General features: G+C 46.3%; 1 protein-coding gene across 2 annotated transcripts in view; it reads right to left on the reverse strand.

Moving 5' to 3' along the window:
* HNF1B (HNF1 homeobox B) overlaps positions 1 to 12,054 on the reverse strand; it is a 115,197-nt gene extending 103,143 nt beyond the window's left edge. The window contains exon 1 of one of the 2 annotated variants that reach the window (XM_085649499.1): positions 11,442 to 12,054. In XM_085649499.1, the coding sequence (XP_085505625.1) occupies positions 11,442 to 11,782 (341 nt within the window). In that variant the 5' untranslated portion in view covers positions 11,783 to 12,054. The remainder of the gene's footprint in view (positions 1 to 11,441) is intronic. The other variant, XM_085649500.1, reaches the window with a different exon arrangement.
* Between the last annotated feature and the right edge of the window lie 10,860 nt (positions 12,055 to 22,914).

The raw sequence follows: 22,914 nt of genomic DNA on the forward strand, positions 1-22,914 counted from the left end.
GTTTTTGAATGGCTGAATTCCCCTTCCACAGCTCTCAGTCTCAAATGATGAAAAAATGCAAGATGTTTGTCTTCAAAAATTGGTATTACCCATTTCTCAGAGATATCAAAAGAAAAGTAATTTCATAAGCACTGGTTGCTGCATTTCTAACTGGGAAAACCGAACTACGAACACGTGAGTGGATGAAAGCAGATTGGATGTGTTATCTGGGGAAATTGGTTAGATTCACCATTTGGATTTTTTTACAGTTATAGGAAAGAGTTCTTTGAAAGAGTTCTTGGAAAGAGCCCACAAAAAAACTCTGCAGAAGGCCAACCTCAGAGAGCAGACCCTGATTGTTTTTTTTTAGCACTCCTCGAAAAATGCCAGAAAAGGTGAAGCTTTTTGCTAAATTCTTCAATAATTATACTGTACAAAATCCACTACGTCAAATTACCCTTGGTAAATTTGGTTATGCACATTTCCCACGTTCACTCACTCAAGGTCATGCCAAACATGGTTCAAAGTGGGGGGTATTTTATTCTGGCTATTTCCCTGCATATATATATATATACACACACACACACACACACACACACACACACACACACACACACACACACACACTCTCTCTCTCTCTCTCTCTCTCTCTCTCTCTCTCTCTCTCGCTCTCTCTCTCTCTCTCTCTCTTTCTCTCTCTCCCTCTCTCTCTCTCTCTCTCTCTCTCTCTCTCTCTCTCCTCAGTGCTACACTATGAAGGTCGCCCTACTAGCCCTGGTTGTGGTCTATTGCTTCCCCCCACAAAAAATCCCTTCTAGTGACGCCACTCTTCACGTAATCTTCGACTGGTCCTGTCCTCTGTTCTGTAATTTTAGAGACATGAAAAGTGCAAGCATGTAATGAACATGCTGAGAGCATGCTTAAATAATGCTGCAATAGGACTTGTGTCAATTCCTCTGTCACATCATTAGTCACACTAACTCTGCAGAAACAAGGTCTAGAAGCAAGTCTTTGTACCCTGGACTTCAGAATTTTTTGTTTCATTTTAACTACAGGGCAGTGCATGATTTCCATTGCTATTACTAGTGTTGTGTGTATTTTGTTGGAGTGCGTGTTTTCCACTGCTATTACTGGTGTTTTGTGTATTTTGTTGGAGTGCGTGCTTTCCATTGCTATTACTGGTGTTTTGTGTATTTTGTTGGAGTGCGTGCTTTCCATTGCTATTACTGGTGTTTTGTGTATTTTGTTGGAGTGCGTGCTTTCCATTGCTATTACTGGTGTTTTGTGTATTTTGTTGGAGTGCGTGCTTTCCATTGCTATTACTGGTGTTTTGTGTATTTTGTTGGAGTGCGTGTTTTCCACTGCTATTACTGGTGTTTTGTGTATTTTGTTGGAGTGCGTGCTTTCCATTGCTATTACTAGTGTTTTGTGTATTTTGTTGGCGTGCGTGCTTTCCATTGCTATTACTGGTGTTTTGTGTATTTTGTTGGAGTGCGTGCTTTCCATTGCTATTACTGGTGTTTTGTGTATTTTGTTGGAGTGCGTGCTTTCCATTGCTATTACTGGTGTTTTGTGTATTTTGTTGGAGTGCGTGTTTTCCACTGCTATTACTGGTGTTTTGTGTATTTTGTTGGAGTGCGTGCTTTCCATTGCTATTACTAGTGTTTTGTGTATTTTGTTGGCGTGCGTGCTTTCCATTGCTATTACTAGTGTTGTGTGTATTTTGTTGGAGTGCGTGCTTTCCATTGCTATTACTGGTGTTTTGTGTATTTTGTTGGAGTGCGTGCTTTCCATTGCTATTACTGGTGTTTTGTGTATTTTGTTGGAGTGCGTGCTTTCCATTGCTATTACTGGTGTTTTGTGTATTTTGTTGGCGTGCGTGCTTTCCATTGCTATTACTGGTGTTTTGTGTATTTTGTTGGAGTGCGTGCTTTCCATTGCTATTACTGGTGTTTTGTGTATTTTGTTGGAGTGCGTGTTTTCCACTGCTATTACTGGTGTTTTGTGTATTTTGTTGGAGTGCGTGCTTTCCATTGCTATTACTAGTGTTTTGTGTATTTTGTTGGCGTGCGTGCTTTCCATTGCTATTACTGGTGTTTTGTGTATTTTGTTGGAGTGCGTGCTTTCCATTGCTATTACTGGTGTTTTGTGTATTTTGTTGGAGTGCGTGCTTTCCATTGCTATTACTGGTGTTTTGTGTATTTTGTTGGAGTGCGTGTTTTCCACTGCTATTACTGGTGTTTTGTGTATTTTGTTGGAGTGCGTGCTTTCCATTGCTATTACTAGTGTTTTGTGTATTTTGTTGGAGTGCGTGCTTTCCATTGCTATTACTGGTGTTTTGTGTATTTTGTTGGAGTGCGTGCTTTCCATTGCTATTACTGGTGTTTTGTGTATTTTGTTGGAGTGCGTGCTTTCGATTGCTATTACTGGTGTTTTGTGTATTTTGTTGGAGTGCGTGCTTTCCATTGCTTCTTACTAGTGTTTTGTGTGTATTGTGTTGGGTTATGTGCATTTTAGAGCACATTTCTCCCTCTGGTATTATTCCGTGGTGCCGTGAGAATCTGGAAGCTCATTGGGGTTCTGGGATTCTTGTAGACAGGAGTTAAGGTGTTGGTTGCATTGATATTGTATTTGGTTGTGTTTTGTAGTTGTTGGAGATGAATTATGTTGGTTAGAGGAGGCGAATGTGTTTATTGATGGATTTCCGTGGATGGTGACTGTCTAGATCCAGTCTGGGATCTGTGTGGATCATTATGTGTGCACATGTGTATGCCGAAGGTCTTTGATGTTTGTTTCCATCTGGTGGAGTGAACTGCTGTCCATTCGTGGTTGTTAGGTTCGGATGCATCTTTGCTGCTTGTGTGGAATGGTTTGTGAATTGGTAATATTTTAGTTAACTTCTGGGTGGTTGCTATGCAGATTAATTATACAGCCTGTATTTATCAGTCGGCTGTATAATATTGCATTATTTCTCATTCTTTTCAGGATGCTTAGATAAAGGTGATATTGCATGAAGTGCTTGGGAATTCATAATGTTAATTCTCTACTTGTAAAAATCCTAAATAATATTGCAGGAGCTACTACAGGATAGATGGGTGGGTGGACAGATGGATAGGTGGATGGATAGATGATGGATGGATGGGTGGGTGGATTGGGATGGATGGGTGGGTGGATGATTGGGTGGGTAGGTGGATGGATGGATAAATGGATGGATTCAGTAAGTCCATATAGTGGTCACTACTGAGCAATAGCAGACCGGTGGTGCCATAACCTATAGTTTGTGTGATTATTTACCGGAAAGAACTTCATTTTGAGTTTTGACCGAATGCCCGTGGGTTGGGTGTTGACACTGTCTAAGGAGATATGACATAGCCATGGGTCTGCTCCTGTAGACACTCCTCTCCATAGAAATTTGACTCGCCCGGCTCACTTTGCTAAGGAGGTATGACATAGCCATGGTCTGCTCCTGTGGAGGTATGACATAGCCATGGGTCTGCTCCTGTGGAGGTATGACATAGCCATGGGTCTGCTCCTGTGGAGGTATGACATAGCCATGGTCTGCTCTTGTGCACGCCCCTCTCCATAGAAATGTGACTCGGCCCGGCTCACTTTGCTGCTAAAATGATTAATAATCGGCGCACAGAAGATGCCGGTTTTTTTCTGACAGCCCGGAGGCCCCAGGAGAGCAAACACAGCAGAGGCTCGGCCTCACGTCTGTGCCCGTCTTGTTTGAACTGTTTCACCACCGAAACACACAAGCGTTCCTCAAAAGGCCAACTTCACACAGGAAGAAAGTAAATCTGAGGTATCCCGCCTGAGCTGTTTGTATGGGACTTTGGTTTCCTTTCCTTTTGTTTTTTAATAAATGGAATGAACAGGCTGTGGGCCCCGCAGACTGAGACGTGCATACACACACACACACTCACTCACACATACATACACACACTCAGACGCAGTCACGCTCTCCGACGGTCGCACACGCATGTTCTCACACACCGCACACCCAAGGACACCTACAGTCACACACACATGCACACCTGCGCTGACACATGACACACTCACGTGCACGCGCTCGCCTATACACTCAAAAACCAGCAGAGAGCCACGTTGCCACACACACTCAAATCAAGCACGCGCTCAATCTCCACCAGAGACACCGACGGTCTTGCACACGCGCAGGCTCACATACACACAACCCCGCACACACCAACGATCACAAACCCACGCTGCAGAAACCTTTGAGATGTCTGCCCTGAAACAGGCAGATGGCTGACAGCACACAGAGACAGACGCTTCTGGCACCCACCTTGTGTTGTGTTCAAAGCAAGAAGGGGGCGTCCAGCCCTGAGCACCCGACATTCAGCAACCACCAAGGGGCATCAGCTCGAAGTAATAACACGGACATAGCGCTTGCTACCCAGCCTTGAAGCTTCGTACTGCTGGATACCTCAGATCCTACTCAGGTCCTACCCAACTCAGCTGCACTCATTTTATCGGCTTTACAATGGTGAAAGGCAGAGTCCGAATCCATATCTTTCATCTGCGCTATTTCCCCTGCAGATAACACTTGCATTAACTCGTTGTTGCACGGTGGTCGTCAGTGACTGGCATGCGCTGTGGCGCTTCGGATCAAGTCGGTGCCCTACCATGGGTCTTGTGTTTGCCCCACGAGAGTCTCGCCTTGTATTGGTGGCATCAGGTGCCCCACCCCCGCATGTCATGTCAGAGCAGAGTTGTTGCGCGTGCCCCGTGTCAGGTGCGTTGCCAGTGGGCAGTTTGCTTGCCGGAGAGCAGCCCTCTGCCCTGTGTGTGGCGTTTGATGCTGTCGTTGTTGCAAGCAGGCGTGTTGCAGCTATTGTTAGGATGCCCTCTTGCGCCCGGTGCCCTGTGCAGCGATTCTTTCCAGTGGTGCGTTGAGGGCTTGAGGCTGTCATTGCTGTTTGGAAGCAATGCCACTTCTGGTTGCCGGAGGAGGGCGGGTGTTAGAATGGCGCCTGTTAGGTTTGTTTTGAGTGTTTTGGGGAACTTTGCATCTCACAGTTTATACCTGAATGCCTGCCAGGCCCGGACAGGCCTTCTGTTCCACCGGGCATTCCCAGGTGGGCCGGAGAGACAGCGAGTGAAGAGAGGGCGTGGCCGGTTGAGCATTTTTACCGGGGCTGTTTTTGGCTCCCAGTCCAGCCCTGCGTGTTGCCCTGGTGTGGGCCACCAGTGAGCTTAGCTGGGGAGGGAGTTTGCGCCAGCTTCTGACACCTTTGTCACCAGCCTGTGCTGTCCATACAGAAAGAGCACAGTGACAAGGTAGTCACCTTTGGCTATGATCTTAAGGGTCGTGCAGGTGGGTTAGACCTGTCAGTCATCCACGCTTGGCCATCAAGTGACTGAAGTGGCTTCTGGGCTGGAGCAATGCGGACCACAAATTGTTCGGCAGATGCAAGTATATTCCTTATGAAAATAATTAATTGTCAACTGTTATTTCAACCTCTATTCCTTGACAGGTTAATGTTTTAAACAGTAATATAGTGGCTTTGAAAGTTGACAAATGTTACTGTAAATAACTATGACCCATACTTTCCCCAAAAATGATTATTGGGGTGTGCGTATCTTTTTGGGGTGAGAGGTCGGTCCGCAGCTTGCCAGTCTACAAACGATTACTATCTGGTGGCAATGCCTTGGAACACTTGCTGAGGGGCTTTTATAAAGCGCAGACCTAGCCAGGGAGTCAACAAGGCGCTATGCTGTTTACAGGATAGCCTAACAGCAATCGGTGCAAACCTTTAAACGGGAGAGCCGGTGAAGACGTCACAAGGCATCTCAAAGCACAAGATGACATCATCGAACACAGCCACGTATTGAGTGTTTATTGGTGGGGGCTGTTAGAGCCGCAGGTCTGGGTGGAAAGAACCCCCTTCCTCTACACTGTAGGTTCATGTACAGCTGTGCACTCACACCGCATGCAGTGCAGGGACACGGCCCGAAGGTGCCTTCGCACAAACAAGGAACCGGTCAGACCGAGGGATGGGGGTGGATGGGGGAACACCACAGCCCCACGGAAGGCCACTACCGGCCTGGCTCTCTGCTCCAGGACCGCCCTCAGCTCTGCGCCCCTGCAGACTCCCTTTTACAGCTGGGAGCGCCCTGGACTTCAGAGCCCGCGCCGTCAGCACAGCGTCGCAATGAAGGCACGGGCGGGGCATGAACCCCTCTTTCCCAGGCGAGCCTGCGCCTCCCTTGTGTGAGGCCACCCTCCCATCCACTCCTGAAGCCTTGGTTGGAGCTCGGCAAGGACCCTGCCTCACCACTGCAGGTGTGTGCGTTTCTGGGGATGGGAAGCAGCGCAGTAACACCATGCACATGTGAACATGCCATTATGGAAATATAAATCACACCCAGACAACATGAATTTCAGCCTGCCACCCCATCAATGGTTAATATTCACAGCCGGGTGTATTTACTGCCTTCATAATAAATCTGAGCTAGTGAATATAGCCCCAACACTCACCCCGCCCCAAAAAACAGCAGAGACAGCCCTTGGCACCCAAGCAGTCCCCAATAGCCTAGCAATTTACTATCCGGAAGCCCACCGTCAGCGTAATCGAATTTGAAAAGCTTGTGGGCACACGTCATATTAGTTTTCAGATTTCATAATGTTTTCGAAAATTCTAATTCGCCATCACAGAGGTTTACTTACTTCTGAGATAAAAGAGACTTAGAAATCACATTTGAAATTGAGTTAAAATGTGTTGATGTGTGTGCTGCAGGCAGTAAAACTTTCTTTTAAATCCCGGTGAAAAGGTCTAGTGTTTTCGGGGGTCTGTTGCCCTATCGCCAGAATTTGGTAATTTTTTTGCAGTTTTATGTAGCGCTACGTCGACCGGAGGTATTGGAGGGAATTACTGATCACCAGTTCCATTACACATGGTTTATCCGTTTTTGTAGGCACGAGGAGATTAAGTAATTTGTCTCGAATCACAAGTGGTTGAGCAGACGCCGAGATTCGAAACCGGTTCCTCAGTTTCAAATTCGACGGCGCTGGCCATAACGCCACATCCCTTCCCGTCTTCCTAATGTTTACATCTCTTGGTCTGTAGGGTGTTGTAATGTTTCCTATATCTCAATGCTATTTTTTTTTAAGTATTAACTAACGTGGTCAATGGTTTTTAGAGCGCATCCTTCTTAACGCTATGAATAATGCGAAAAACGCTTTCGCTTGGATTTCAGGGGTTTGGATAGTTTCAAAAAATGATTATTGTGAGTATCGCTTGGACTGATGTAATTCAGTGATGTTGAAAGTTTATTTGCAGAGAAAGTCATTAGCATAAATAGCAGCTAAACTCGAAAATTATAATCGTTTTTAGAGGCACTTTTTTTAAGGTGTCATTTTTAATAGCACCGAAATGTTAATATTTTACCATTTGATTGCCATCTTAATTTGTAATGTTTGTAAACAATCTGAAGCATGCCTTACTGTTCGTTCGTTACGAGGCGCTGTCGTGGGGGGAATTCAGAAACTTGTGTGCCCCCTGTAAAAAGTGCCCCGACGGGGCCTACCCACTGGCCGATTCAACTCTAGGGGTCACCTCGCCGAAGGAACGCGAGACATCCCCTTTATTCCTGATGTTTCTACCTGAAACGTCGCATCACCAGTGTCAATTCCCAGTCTCGGAGATATCGGGGGACAGCTAGCCACCTGGGCCAATCAAAATGTCAGCACTCTACACTGGACCGAAAAGCGGGCCTCTATCCTCCATTAATACCCTCAGACAGAGAAGCCTCGAAAGTCCATTAATACCTGCAGACTGGCCGGGCCTCAAACCTCTGTAAGGCCCTGGCAGCGGACCTATATCTCTCGTGGGTGTCCGTACCCCTGCGCCCACACATCCCCCGGAGCGGACCCCTGCCCCCCACACCCCGCATCCTCACCCCGGATCCTCGCTCGGTGCGGTGCTTTCCTCGCCCCGCAGACTGTCACTTTGGAGAAAGCCGAGAGCGGCCTCCACATGTCCCCTCCCGGCAGCCTGGGATTTTTACAACTTCGCCAATGAGTAACCCGCCTCCCATTCACCCTCTTCGGGCGCTTTGTGTGTCTTCCGTTGATGATTTATAGAAATAAATTAATAACGCCGACTCCACGTGCTTCCGGGTACGCTTTGTTTTGGTGTCTGGGCCCATTTTACCCACTGGTGAAAAACACCGACTTTCGGTTCGTGAAATCGACGGGATCTCCCCGTCCCTGTTTTCGGGGAACAATTTATTATTGTTTTGATATTTTCCCGATGGAGTCGTAGAGAAACCCTTTACCAAAATAAAATGTACACAGGTTTGTGGTGAATAACATCTCCCAGCCCCTTAAAACCCTCTGAGCTACCCGCCCCGGTACGTGAGACAGCCTGTCTGAGCAGAGAGATTTAAGAGGGACAAGTGCAAGACGGCCCTGATCACACACGAGACAGACCTCAAGGCCTACCCCCCTTTCTTCTCCCGACACCTCTGTATCTCTCCCCCTCCCCCGGAGAGGGCTTAAAATGCAAATTATCCCTCATTAAACTTCCCAGCCAGTGCTCGAAAGTGTCCCACTCACAACCTCTCGAAATGTGTGAAGAAACAACAAAAGCAATACTCCGAGTTCTGAGATTTAAAAAAAAGTAGGTAGGAGAGATGTAACAAACAGAATGATCGAATATTAATGCTCGTTACACTATGTGTGTGTGTGTGTATACACACACAGATATGTATGGTATATAGATGTATATATGAATGTATGTGTATATATATAAATATATATTTGGAATCACAAGTAGAATTTTATATATATGTGTATATATATATACACACACACACAGATAGATAGATAGATAGATAGATAGATAGATAGATAGATAGATAGATAGATTTGGAATCACAAGTAACAATAATATATTATATATTAATCTTTATTATTATCTACTAGTCTGACCCCATTCAGTTAGGATCCTGGTGAAAAGTAAGAAGGTTTTATATTATTACTATATTCGCCGCTTTGAATTGCATTTAAAGAGGAGATATTTGAGAAAGACTTTCAAAGACATTTTCAAGTAAATATAATTGGAAAGTTTCGGCCTAAAAGGGAAACAAGTCCCTGTTGCTGATTTCGGTGCATTTTTTTTGTTTTCATGATGACAGAAAAATATTTTAAAAAATGGGGGGGGGGGGGGGGGATTGTGTGTTCGGTGGCTGAACCGTCTATTCTTTTAATGCAAATTGTGTATCTTGAATTTTGCTTTGGGCAGATATGTATGAGGCGCCGTACGGTCAATGCTTGACAGTAATAGTAAAATACATAATACATTATTTAAATGAATGTAACGCGAACTAAATATAGTAGTACTTGTCCCGTTCAGGTAAACTTTCAGCGGGCAAGTAAACATATTTTTATACATAAATAACGAAACAGCAATGACGAGAGAACCGTGGAAAAGTAACACACCGTTCAGTGAAAATACCTGTCACGAGCGATTCTCTTACTTACGCACAACTACGGTGTAAAATATAATGATTGCAATGTTTACTTGATATAAAACATGCTTCTGCCATACTTGGCTCTGTAAAGCACATTTGTTATTTAACAGGCTTGGAAAGGCCGCTTTTTTGAAAGATCCGTCCAGAAGTGCATTTGACATCTCGACTGTCAAACTTTGACACTTTGCGGCTTTGTCTGCGCTGTTTTCGGGGCCATCGCTGAGTTTTGCGGCTAATAACTCGGTTTAACAACGCGAGAGCCAAAAACCGCTTTATCCATACAAAAAAACCCGATTTTAAAACGTATCTGGACTGTGGGAAGCCGAGCCGGACCCGCAGACGAAGCCCGCAGCGCTCATGTTTTAGTGTTCATAACATACAATGCGCAGATCTGCCAAATATTGTGATTAAGACGAGAAATACCCACCAGGGTAGACAATCAGTGAGCGGCTCCTGGGAGCTGGGATGCGGCGGGCACTTTAACTTTTTAAACGTGTTGTTCTATCCCCAGGGGTGCGGGTGCCGGATCATTCATGTCCCCTCACCCCACTTTACCGACTGGTCGCAGGACAAGGTGGGGGAGTGAGTTATCAAAAGCCCTTTTCAAGTCAACAGCAATGTGTGTTTGTGTTCAGAGCAGTCATTCAGGGAGAGCTCTCCTGCAGTTTTAGTTTGTATAGGTGAATGTCAGAAGGGTAAACGTCAGACTCCCAATATTAATGGATCCAGGGCAGGTTGTTTCGTTTTAAAAACTAAAGAGCGGTTTTAAAAGCCAGTGACATGACGCCAGGGTCGTTGTCACTTTCACTTGAGAGCACCGGCCGCTTTTGCGGCGGGGATTATCCCTTCTTTTCAGTTACTTCCCAGTCACTGTTCTCCATTTTAGCCATAACATTTCCTCTACTTTGTAACCTGAAAGAGTCTGTGGGGAGTAAAAATCCGCACGGCCATCTCGGATCTCACGCCCTCTGTTTTTGTTTTATTGTTTATGATGTGGGCCGAGTCTGGCCTCACTTTACAGGGACGTCCCTAACTTTAGAGGACCTTGTAACATTTGACCTGCTCTGTCATCGGCGTGTAAACCGCTGGACCCTCAGAGTCCGATGACATTTCGGATAAGACACACAGAGTCTGCCAGAAGAATGTACCTTCGGCCATCACGAGCCAGGCTTCAATGAAAACGAAAGCTACAATGTAAAGTAATTGTATATATTTATATATAAACACACACACATATATATATATATATATATTAGGACCGAGCAAGGCAATAAAAAATATTTATGCACCATACCGTGGTCCGTTTCCGTCTATGCGAGCAAGCTGAGGAGTGACGGAGTGGAAATATATATATATATATATATATATATATATATATATATATATATATATATACTAGTTTTCATTCTTTTCTGAACCCAATGTGTAATGACGATTAGCCATAACCTGCCCTAATCTGCAATATATATGCATATGCACATATACAATATACCTACAAAAGCATATATATTTCCGCATGTGTGAGTGTTGTATATTATGGATGTGTTTATGAATATAAGTGTGAGTGTATTGGTATGTTTATGTGTGTAACCTTACTTTCACACACAAAACACACACCATGCACTAGGCGTCGATTAGGATACAAATATCAGATATGAAATACAATTATGCATCCGAATGGAACGGATCACATTAAAGTAAGGGGCCTTTCTTTAGGGGCCCTAGCTTGCTGCAAGTAAAAGCCCCCGCTAAGGGCCCTTGAAGAAGTGACCGGGTAAGTGAGCCCCGTGCGGTCCGCTGCGGGGCTTGTGGCCCAGAGGTCGCGGGACCTCTTCTGGCCCTGCCCGCTGTGCCAGGGGGTCCGGGGTCTTCAAAGCCCCTCAGGTGTGAGGGGGTGCAAGCACAGCACACCTGTCATATGTAGTGAGGGTCAGTGGAGCCCCCCACCTCCCGCGGCCCCTCACCTCAGCATCCTGTCCACCTCGGCCCTCTGCTCCGCCGCCTCCTCCGTGTTGAGGGACTGCAGCTCCCGCAGGATGGGTGGAGTGTCGAAGTCGTCGCCGTCCTCGGAGCCCTCGTCGCCCGAGAGGCGGCCCTTCCCGTGGCCGTTGGTCAGCGTGTGGAAGACGGGCTTGGTGTCGGGGTCCGGCTCCCCGGGGGACATGTGCAAGTTCTCCAGCTTGACCCCGAAGGGGGGCGCGGGCAATAGCTCCTCGATGGCCTGCAGTAGCACCTCCTTGGTTACCCCCGAGGCGAGCAGGGCGTGCAGCAGCTCCTGCTGCAGGGAGCTGAGCTTGGACACCATGGCGAGGGGATTGCCGGGGAAGGGGCCGCTACAGTCCACCACAAACACCACCACAGTCCACCACAGTCCTCCTGAGTCCGGAGATCCCACCTGCTCCTCTCCGGCCTCCCAGCGCCTGACACTTCTAGCAGCCCTCCATCCCTCAGGAGCCCATATAACTTATGCAAATGGGCGGGGAGGGCAGGGGACATTCCTACAGGATGCAAATGGAGGGGGAGGCTGCCCTGCGGAGCCCATTGTGTGCGCGCCGGCTCCTCAAACTCGCCCCATTGGCGCTGTTTATCAGCCAAACTTTAGGTGAACTTTAGACTTGCGCAGCCAAGTGCAAAAAACACCGCGCGGTGGCTGCCGGCCCTGCAGGCTGCAGCAGGGTGAGGGACAGACAGGTGAGTCTGCGCACAGGCCGGGTTACCGCCGCTGTGCCACCATTGCACCACCTGTGGAAAGATACCGCCAGGGGCAGCTGTATCGCTGTGAAACCAAGGATGCCAGGGTACCCATTGGGCTCCGCTGTGTACCACCTGTCCACCTCCAGACAGATTTTGCCAGGGACAGTTGTGTCCACAGGAAACCATGGATGCCAGGGTACCCTCGGGCACCGTGGTGTGCCACCTGTCCAGATTCTGACAGGGCAGCTACATGGCCATGAAACCGGGGACGCCAGTGGTGGCAGGCGGTGGGCACAGCGGACTTGGGAAACGTCATTTCCAGGTGGCATTTGGTACTTTCACTTTAGAGCCCTGGTAGAGATTCATCCACGGATCGAACGCTGCAGTGCCCCGTGCCACGCGCCAAACGCCGGGAAAAGGCCATCGGGACATGGGTTTGACTCGCAGAAGTTTATCCTTGTCAGAGTCTGAGACACGGAGCACGGCTCGCGCTGCGAGGAGTGTGACATTTTAGAGCGAGGGTTCTACCCTGTGTGGTCTTTCATTTGATGACGCGGGGATTGTATTTCTGAAAGATGATACCCATAATAATAATGATAATAACAATGATATTAATATCAACATCAACAATAATAATAATACCGATGATTATAAAAAACACAATAATAAAACTATAACATAAACATAATAATAAATATTAATAATGACAATATCTGTTTTGCTATTACTATTGTTCTTGACATTAATATTTTTGTTGTTATTGTCAATAGTCTCATTCCTTATTTCTAATTATGTTTTACCATCATTGTGTTAATGTATGGTATTGCTTTTATTATTATCCGTACGACTAACATTTATTGCATTATTTCTACATTTTACGCACAGCATTAGAATTTATTTTGAACATATATTGTAAGTCTTTATGTTCTCAATATATGTCTTGATTATTTCTCTAGTTTTATAATATTTCTGATTATTATTGATCAGTTGTTTGCATGAGCTGGTCTGGTGCAGTGTGCCCGTTGTAACCGCAGAGTGCAGTTCGTGGGCAGTGCCGTGTTCAGCTGCACACTTGGGACCGCGCGTGCTCGTGAGCGGTTAGGGCAGAGAGAGAGTGGTTGTGGAGGGCACTGCAGAGGCACCCCTAAACCCTAGGGAAGGCACCTCGAGGGTCTTCGGGGTAAAAGTCTGTCGCAAACGAGATGAACGAAAGGGCACCGAAGAGTCCCCGCAGGAGACACCGCCCCGCGGACCCCGAGACCGGATGTGATTGAAGAGTCTCGAGCTTAGATCTAGACGTCACCCCTGCTCTCCTGGCCCGTGACCCGGTGGACGCGGCCGGTGATTTGTTAAACACGGAGGGACGCATGTTTGTATCTCCGGGGGAAGGTGAAACATTGTGTTGATAATCTCTCACTTCCAAGCCGACAATGCTATAAAGTACACTCTCCTTTCTAGATTTATCCTCCACTGCCCAGGTCGGAGTTTCGAATCTCCAGCCACCGCAGCCATGACAGTGACGTTGGCGTCCGTGCGCGTGAGGTGTTTAAGAGTGCGTGCGTGGCGCAGGTGCGCGAGGAGTCTGTGCGCACACCTATCAAACATGTTGTAAACTGTGGGTGTGCGTCTCTGTGCCTCGTCTCCCTCTGCCTCTGCGTGTATAAATGCTGAGAATATTTCACAACTCCCAGAATCCTGGCCCAAAGGCCGGTACTTTGTGTGTTGTTTTCAGTGGCAGAGCGGCGAGGAACAACCTTCAAAACCGGGGTGCTGCCATCAAAGTTACATCATTGAAGTCAAAGTGATCGCGAAAAATTCAAGCGCCACGAAGAGCAAGTGTAACAAATGAGCCACTATTCAGAAGGAGAGTGTATGGCTATGGTATGCAGTGGGTGATGCATTTTGGATCACAGAGGCACAAATATAGTGCTGGAACAGTGTGGTAGCGCGTTGTCATTTACCAATAGCACATTTACATTGAAATGGCTGCAAAATTTGCACAGATGTGCAATTTCACTAATAAAATAATTTAGCGCACAACGATAATGCGTGAAAATAAAGTTTCAGCCAATATTTATTATTTGCACATCAGCAAGCAAAGTGTCTTAATTTTCTTTCCTCCTCTTAAAATCTTGGTTCCATCAAAGTTCATTATTACAAAAAAACGAGCTCCATTTATCCTTTCCTAACTGCTGATATAGTTTGAAATATTTCTACGATTCATTTACAGGTATTCACATATTGTTGTGTTAGAAAAAAATGACATCCTAGAGCCTTTCGTTTCACAATCTCTGAATCCCACCAAGACTCTCACATAGTTCCCTTTATAAAATCCAGGAAGCAGAGGGAAGTAGGGGGTGAGCCTGGCTCAGAAGATGAGCCCCTTCTGCAGCAGAGGTAAGCATGGGGTGAGCCTGGCTCAGAACATGAGCCCCTTCTGCAGCAGAGGTAAGCATGGGGTGAGCCTGGCCCAGAAGATGTGCACCTTCTGCAGCAGAGGGAACAGGGGGAGCCTGGCTCAGAAGATGTGCCCCTTCTGAAGCAGAGGGAAGCAGGGGTGAGACTTGCTCCAAAGATGTGCCCCTTCTGAAGCAGAGGGAAGCAGGGGAGCCTGGCTCAGAAGATGTGCACCTTCTGCAGCAGAGGGAAGCAGGGGGTGAGCCTGGCTCAGAAGCATACATCTTCTGCAGCAGAGGGAAGCAGGGTTGAGCCTGGCTCAGAAGATGTACTCATTCTGGAACATAGGGAAGCAGGGGTGAGCCTGGCTCAGAAGATGTGCACCTTCTGCAGCAGAGGGAAACAGGGGTGAGACTGACTCCAAAGATGTACCCCTTCTGAAGCAGAGGGAAGCAGGCGGGAACCTGGCTCAGAAGATGTACACCTTCTGCAGCAGAGGGAAGCAGGGGGTGAGCCTGGCTCAGAAGATGTGCACCTTCTGCAGCAGAGGGAAGCAGGGTTGAGCCTGGCTCAGAAGATGAGCCCCTTCTGCAGCAGAGGGAAGCAGGGGTGAGCCTGGCTCAGAAGATGAGCCCCTTCTGCAACAGAGGTAAGCATGGGATGCGCTTGGCTCAGAAGATGTACTCATTCTGCAACAGAGGTAAGCATGGGATGAGCTTGGCTCAGAAGATGTACTCATTCTGCAGCAGAGGTAGGCAGGGGTGAGCCTGGATCAAAAGATGCGCCCCTTCTGCAGCAGAGGGAAGCAGGGGTGAGCCTGGCTCAGAAGATGCACTCCTTCTGCAGCAGAGGGAAGCAGGGGTGAGCATGGCGCAGAGGATGTATCCCTTCTGCAACAGAGGAAAGCAGGGGGAGCGTGCGTTCAGAAGATGTGCTCCCTCTGCTGCAGTGGGAAGCAGGAGTCAGACTGGCTCCGACAATGTGCCCTTTCTGCAGCAGGGGGTGAGCCTGGCTCAGAAGGCGTGCCCCTTCTGCAGCAGAGAGAAGCAGGGGGTGAGCCCGGCTCAGGAGATGTGCCCCTTCTGCAGCAGTGGGAAGCAGGGGGTGAGCATGACTCAGAAGCTGTGCCCCTTCTGCAGCAGAGGGAAGCAGGGGTGAGACTGGCACACCTTTCAGATCTCAGATTCGGGGAGTCTTTGTCACTGCTGTCCTAATCAACAACTCGCGCCCCAAGAAGCTCTGATCACTTCTGAGGTAATCGAGTTTGCCCCCTGCACCGCCCCCCAGCGGGTACAAGTTCAAAAGGTTTCTGAACACAATGCTGCCTTCCCCGACCCCTTCTCCTCTGAAGTCTGATGCCTGGAGACGTGTCCATTGTGCAACGCTCTGGATGGGGAAAGTTAGCAGCATCACAATGTAAGGACCAAGATAAAATCAAGTTTACAATGTTGATATATATTTTTTATTTTTTTAACTTTTGAGCCACAGTCGTTTGCCTCACGCCGATGCCAGAAAAAGCAAATAACTAGGCGCTCTCTACTCACTTGCATAAGATCATACATGTTTTACGGGGAAGGTAGCTCTCTGAGTTGCAACACCGACTGAAGCGCTTAGTATGTGACATGTGGGTCAAAGGTCCCAAAACCAACGGGAACGCCCAGTCTTTTTTTTTTAAAGCGCTAGGACGCACAGTTAGTGTTGAAGCGCTCTTTAAAAAACAGACAATCATGCGTTTTGCTTCAATTTGTTACATCATTTAATATTGACACCTGCAGAACTCGCTGGGACCTGTAAAGTTTAGGTAGGCTGCTTTACTCAGTTTTATAGTGGCCTTATGCGGTGTTGTTAAATATGACATTACGTTATGTTCTAATATGCTATTTCCTGTTTTGCAGCAAGCGCACCGTGGCCCTGTCCAGTGCGGCGATAGCGTTCAGCAGGAGCTCCCACTTTATTCCCACTGTCTAGGCTGACCAGAACTGTAACGCCTAAAACCGGGACATTTCACAAAAATAGATGAAGGACTACAATTTTGCTTTAACAGAGCACTAAGAATGACAGCGCTCCTCAGCAGACAGTTACAGATGAGGCAGGAGGAACATAAATACAACGCCATTTTTAAAGCCAGTAGCATGCATGTTCATTACATTAATTGCCTTCTTACTAACAGCTGCTAACTATATCTGCTTTGGAAAACATGAAAAGGCACCTCCCACGGTTTTCTTCAGTCCACCCTCTCTAATAACTGGGACATGTGCTAAATTTCCCGAAATCTACCGGGACAGCTGGTGGAAACAACGGGACGGTCCCGGGAAATCCAGGAAACCAGGTCGTCCTACCTCTGTCTGAGCCCCTCTCTCTCAGTCCATTTTTTCGTTCCCTCGATCTCCGCACCCCTTGTGGCTTGAGGAGACTTTATGGTGGATACAGCGAATCACCAAGACAACAACAAAATGATGCGCACACCTGCCTGGCCTTTCAAACTGCACCATCACACCTGTGAAAGACAATACGGATCTGTGTTTTATTCATATTATCTTCAATTTACGTCTATTGTTCTTTACTCCTGCTCAGTGAGCTAGCAGGAGCAGCCAAGTCCTAGACTTGGTCCTGCAGCAATTCAGTCAATTACTACCACATATGACAGGAAAAACAACAACGCAGTAAGAACAACAAAACTTTAACAACAAACAATGACAAGGATAGAGCCAACTACAACAACATCCACAAGAATACACCCAGGGAAACAAAAATATTAACATTGAAAACGACCACGATAGAAATAATAATAACAATTGTAATGGTAACAATCACAACCACTTTTATCTGTACAATAACACTAATAATAATAAAAATAATAAGAATCTAACTACAATAACTCCCCAATGACAGCGACATTTTAAAAACAAAAAAAGCCACAGCAACAATAATAGCCATGACAACAAAAAGAAGCCACAGAGGGGCAGATTTTCAGATAACAATACAATTATAATCAGAATCCATTCCGTTGTCTTTATTCGATCCTCCGAAGGTAGATCATAAAAAATAAAAAAAGGTCATACAATAAAAACATTAAAGTTACAAATTCTAAAAATAATCAGAATCACGAACGTAATAATTAGAATAACAATGATCATATTAATGATACTATAAATAATAACAGAGTGAATGAGAATAATGCTAATTATCCTAGCCCTATCAACAATGATACTAAAAATAATACGATCAACAACAGTAACAATAGATCTGCTTAATGCCCCCTCTTGTCATCCCTCCATTTCCCTTTTGCACCCATGTATGTAATCCGTTCTTCCTGTCGCCTCCACTCAGAGACTAAACAAGTATTTGGATAAAAAATAAGCGACAAGTGTAAGGTAGCAGGCAAGTTACAGCGGTTCCCGATTTCTCTAGAACATTATTTTAGGATTTGTTCCAGTATCTTAACTACACACCCCACGTGCTGGTAACATGAAAGGCGCATGTGTATTGTGTAGTAATCCTTGGACCACACACAGGGGAAGTCTTTCTTCCATGGCACTAACACAGGTGAAGTCTTTCTTCCATCTCTTTGATGAACGTGCCATATTGGCATATTTCTATTGTCATGGGCCTGCTACTCAACCTGCCGCATGGGCTAACATGACAGATGTTTTTACACAGTTTTGTTGTTTTCTTATTATTAGCAAATTTGTTGAAAATGCGTTTTTTTATAGAGAATGAAACATTTTCTAGCAGACATAAAGGAAAATTTCAGTTCCATTAATGATGCACAGATGAAGATAATGCTTAATTTTCTTTACTCAAAACTAGCAACAGCAAGTAAAAAACAACTCCCATGAATAACAATAATATGACGTCAACATTACATGGCTACACTGTTACAATCACAGTAAACAGTCCATCCTCCCCAAATCCTCTTTCTTTGTGCGACTGGTGGCCTCTCTTGCTTTTCCTTCAATCCAGAATGGAATTTACTGTTCGTCATCTATAACTAAAAAAAAGAATAATAATTAGTCTTCTGCATGACTGCTCATCAACAAGACTGTGCCTGATCAAAGGCAACATTGAATAATCCAACAATTCATAGATACATTAGTCATAAGTTTATCTTAATCAAGATACTTATACCCAACGTGGACCATCCATCTTTGACCCATCGCGATGGGTACTGTAGTTAATACAGAGGGTAGGGTTATCTTCACTTCTATGTCCTTAATAGAATAGACATTTTCCTTTCCGTCTGCTAGGACATTTTACATTATGTATCAGGACCAGTGGCTTCATTATACTCACCACCTAAGAGGGCAACGGATTAATTGGTTTGAAACCGAATCTCTTAAAAATGGAATCTGATGACCAGTCCGTAGTCTGTAAAATATCTGCCAACCTAGCCCCCAAAATGAAGGCCTTGGACCACATAGCCCCCTGGTCGAATGTGCCCCTAAAACAGACATATCAATACCAGCTTCCTACATCACCCATCATAGTGGGTGTAAATGCTGCCTTGCGAGGGCAGTAACAGAGATCAATAACTAGTTAACACCAGTAGGCCAGAGCTCCCATGACACATGTTCATAGTCTCTCACACAGCGTATCGCACACAATCTGGAGTTGTCTGGGGAAGGCTGGGCAGAAAACAGTTCTTATGTTAGATTTTGTTAATTGGGAGATGTTAAACATTACCCCATCCGGGGAGTATGATCGAACACGTGAGTCCAAAGCTCTAAAATCGGACACCCTTTCACAATAAATGAGCCAAAGCAGTATAGTGAGTTTAGTAAAAAGTTGTTTTTGAGAAAGTTGGCATTGTCCGGCCACCCAGCAAGAAGGAATAACACCTTGTCAAAGTCTCAAGTTAAAAAAAAAAAGGTCTACAGAGTTTTATATAGCGTGAACTTGATCCGAAGGCATTAGGGCACGAGTTGCGTTACAGACAGACACATTCATTTTTGTTAGGCACGGGGAGATTGAGTGATTTGCCCAGATCACAGGATGTTGAGCGTCCCTGCGAGACTTGAATCTGGTTCCCCAGCTTTGAGGTCGACCACTCTAGCCGTTAGGCCACATTCTCTCCCCAAGTGTGTATATACCTAGGTGTCGGTGACTCAGATATCCTTCATTAGTCTAAAACATTGCCAAAGCCAATAGCTCTCATGGGCGAGACCAATTGGCCTTGCCAATGGCTGTTTCAATTTAGGTGGTTGAATAAGTTCTTTCTCTGCATTCTCATCCTGCTCTACAATGGCAATTCTAGAACGTTCATTTGTCTGATGAAGTCAGCTGGAGATAAAAAAGATTCTAGGTAACGCGTCTAGAATTTTCCATACTATTAAGGGCTTGAAGGCGAGGATTCTACTTTCTCTTTCTTCGCTGTTTATTATTTTTTATTTTACAGCAGCCAATTTAATTTAACGTTTGAAAAAAAAACCTTTATTTTCCAATAAGCCACTCATGACGTCATCCCCAGCCACCCAATCAGCACATGCCTACTCCGATATAATATTAAGATGCCATATTACATCCTATTTGTTCGCCAGCAACGTCGAACAGTCTGAAAATGTAAAATTCTGTTAACAGGATGAACTGGTCTAACCCAACTGGCCCCACGACTGCCCAACTGGACCGAAGAACTTGTCTGAACATCTGAAGTAAAACTGGAATACTGGTTTATCCCGCTGACATCCGCTTATTCTGATTTCTGCTCAGACCCTGGAAAAAGGAAGAGCGTGTAATTTCCAAGCATACTGGAGCAACATCCACATACTATTAAGACAATACCCTTAATTTAACATGGTAAGAGTTTTCAACAGACCTATAAATCCAGAATCTGGGTGGGTAATAAACATCAACCAAACCCTGGTATAATGTGGAAGAAGGAATGGGTAGGATAATCCCTGCCCTCGAGTCCTTAATAGAATTGAAAATTCTAGACGCATTAGCTAGAAAATCTTTTGTTCTATGTTAGGACAGGAGGCTTCAGATTATGCTTGTTCAAAGCTGATTCAAAACCACTGAGGCTAGGTTATCGAATAGGTTTACAATAGAATGTTTTAAAAGTAGAATCTGAGGGCCAATCAGCAGCCTTCATAATATCTCGAAGTTGCAAACCCAGGGAAAAGGTTTTGAAGGCCATTGCTCCTCTGACGGAGTAAGACACAAATTTACTAGTATCAACTCCCGCTTCTCCTAGAAGTCACTTCACGCATTTAGCCAAAGTGGCAGAAGAAACATAATTAAAATGTTTCTGATTGATTAGTAACTGACCACCAGCAGAATGCCAGAACTATCTAGTCCGGTCCTCATATTCTTTTAAACATTGCACAATGCATAATTTTGGATTGTTAGGAAAGTGCAGACATGCACTCTGCTTGGAATCTGTTTTTGTTCTTCTAGACCAGGGGTACTCACAAACTTTCTCTCGGGGGCCAAATTTACAGTGTGGTTTGTGGCAGAGGGCCACACCGGTGGGGGCGGGGTCAGTGGGGGAGGGGGCGGGGCTAGAGCAATAAAAAAAAACTGTGACCATGAGGTTGAACACAGGCCCCTGCAGCAGACGCCTTCGTCCACTGAGCCACCAGATTCACACATCTCTATCTATCTATCTATCTATCTATCTATCTAGCTCTGGCTCCCTCCCTCCCTCTATCACTCTCCCTCTATCACTCTCCCTCTCTCTGTCTCCCCCTCTCTCTCTATCTATTTCTCTCTCTCTCTCTCCCTCTGTCTCCCTTTCTCTCTCCCTCCCTCAGTCTCTGTCCCCCTCACTCTGTCTCCCTCCCTCTCTGTCTCAGTACCTCCCTCCCTCCCTCCCTCTCCCTCCCTCTAGTCTGCCTCTCTGTCTCCCTCCCTCTCTGTCTCTCTCCCTCTCTGTCTCCCTCCCTCCCTCCCTCTTGTCTGTCTGTCTCCCTCCCTCTTGTCTCCTTCCCTCTCTCTGTCTCCCTCCCTCTCTCTGTCTCCCTCCCTCTCTCTCTGTCTCCCTCCCTCTCTCTCCGTCTCCCTCCCTCTCTCTCTCCCTCCCTCCCTCTCTCTCTGTCTCCCTCCCTCTCTCTCTGTCTCCCTCCCTCTCTCTCTGTCTCCCTCCCTCCCTCTCTGTCTCCCTCCCTGAAGGACCACACAGTGTTCGTGTGTGTGCAGTTCTCCCTGTAGAGTGCACGTGTGCAGACTTCCAGCCTACAGGCTATAGATATGCAATCTTCCCTCCTGCGCTCTATGCATGTAGAGCCCTTCCCTTTGCAGGCTATATGTGAGCCGTTAAATGGCGTTCAATCCTCTGTGCAGCGAACACATACATCCCTTTCCTGCAGTGTTTAGTGTTCACGTTTCCAGGTGGGAATTCCCTCAGAGTCTTCCAGTTCACCCCGGTATGGAGTCTGGGCAATACTTTTGTGGTAGATCCTTGTTTGATATAAAATTGCCTCGCCTGCAGTCGGCCCTATGCAGAAAATGCAGACGTCCATAGACACGTTTTCTTTTTTTGGATCCATTTCACAGGGCAGCAAATATGGAAAGGAGGAAAGAGAAGGCACTACCCGTTTCCTGGAGTCTTGGTTTTCACTGAGGAGCGACTCGGAGGCTTAGAGGCCGTCACCGGGGCATGCGCTCACAGTTTAATTTATAGGGGCTTGGGGAGGCTGTGCGCAGGAGCCAAATGTACATAACGATTAAAAAAACATACCCGTGCAGGCGCTGCTGCGAAGGTTCTCCGGGGCTGGAAGGACGTCGTGACACCAGGGGCACAGGAAGCTCACCAAAAGGTCCTTTAAAAGTCAGCTGTAACTAGCGCTAGTTACCTCTGACTTTTAAAGGGCCTGAGCTTCCTGTGACGTCAGAGGCAGGCAGGCCAATCGGAGGGAAGCAGAGACGATGGCCGCAGGAGGAAACGTTGTGATTACGTATTAAACGCGTATTCACAACGTTTGCTCCTGAGGGCATCTTCCCTGCTTACTCCAGAGAAGTGCACTGTACTCGATCTCGATTAAGGTCCGTGGGTCGCCAATGAAGGCCTGGCGGGCCGCCAGCGGCCCGCGGGCCGTACTATGAGGAACACTGTTCTAGACAAAGTAAAGGAAACTCACTTGGGAGTAAATAGTCTACATGTTAAGTCCAGAGCTTTAACATTAGATACTCTTCTGCAAGAAACCAAACAAAGCAACATAGTCAACTTTGCCAATAACTGTTTTAGTGAAAGGTCAGAATTGGTCAGCCATCTCTGTAGGAAAGAAAGGCCGATATTCTTGTCCCACAAGTAGTAATTTTTGGGGGTTACTCAAGAGAATATCATGCATAACTCGGCACACCAAGGGATGATCACCCACCGGTTTCCCAGTCACCAATGCGTGACCAGCT

This window comes from Triturus cristatus, chromosome 3_2, assembly GCF_964204655.1.
Source record: "Triturus cristatus chromosome 3_2, aTriCri1.1, whole genome shotgun sequence".
NCBI classification, from domain to species: domain Eukaryota; kingdom Metazoa; phylum Chordata; class Amphibia; order Caudata; family Salamandridae; genus Triturus; species Triturus cristatus.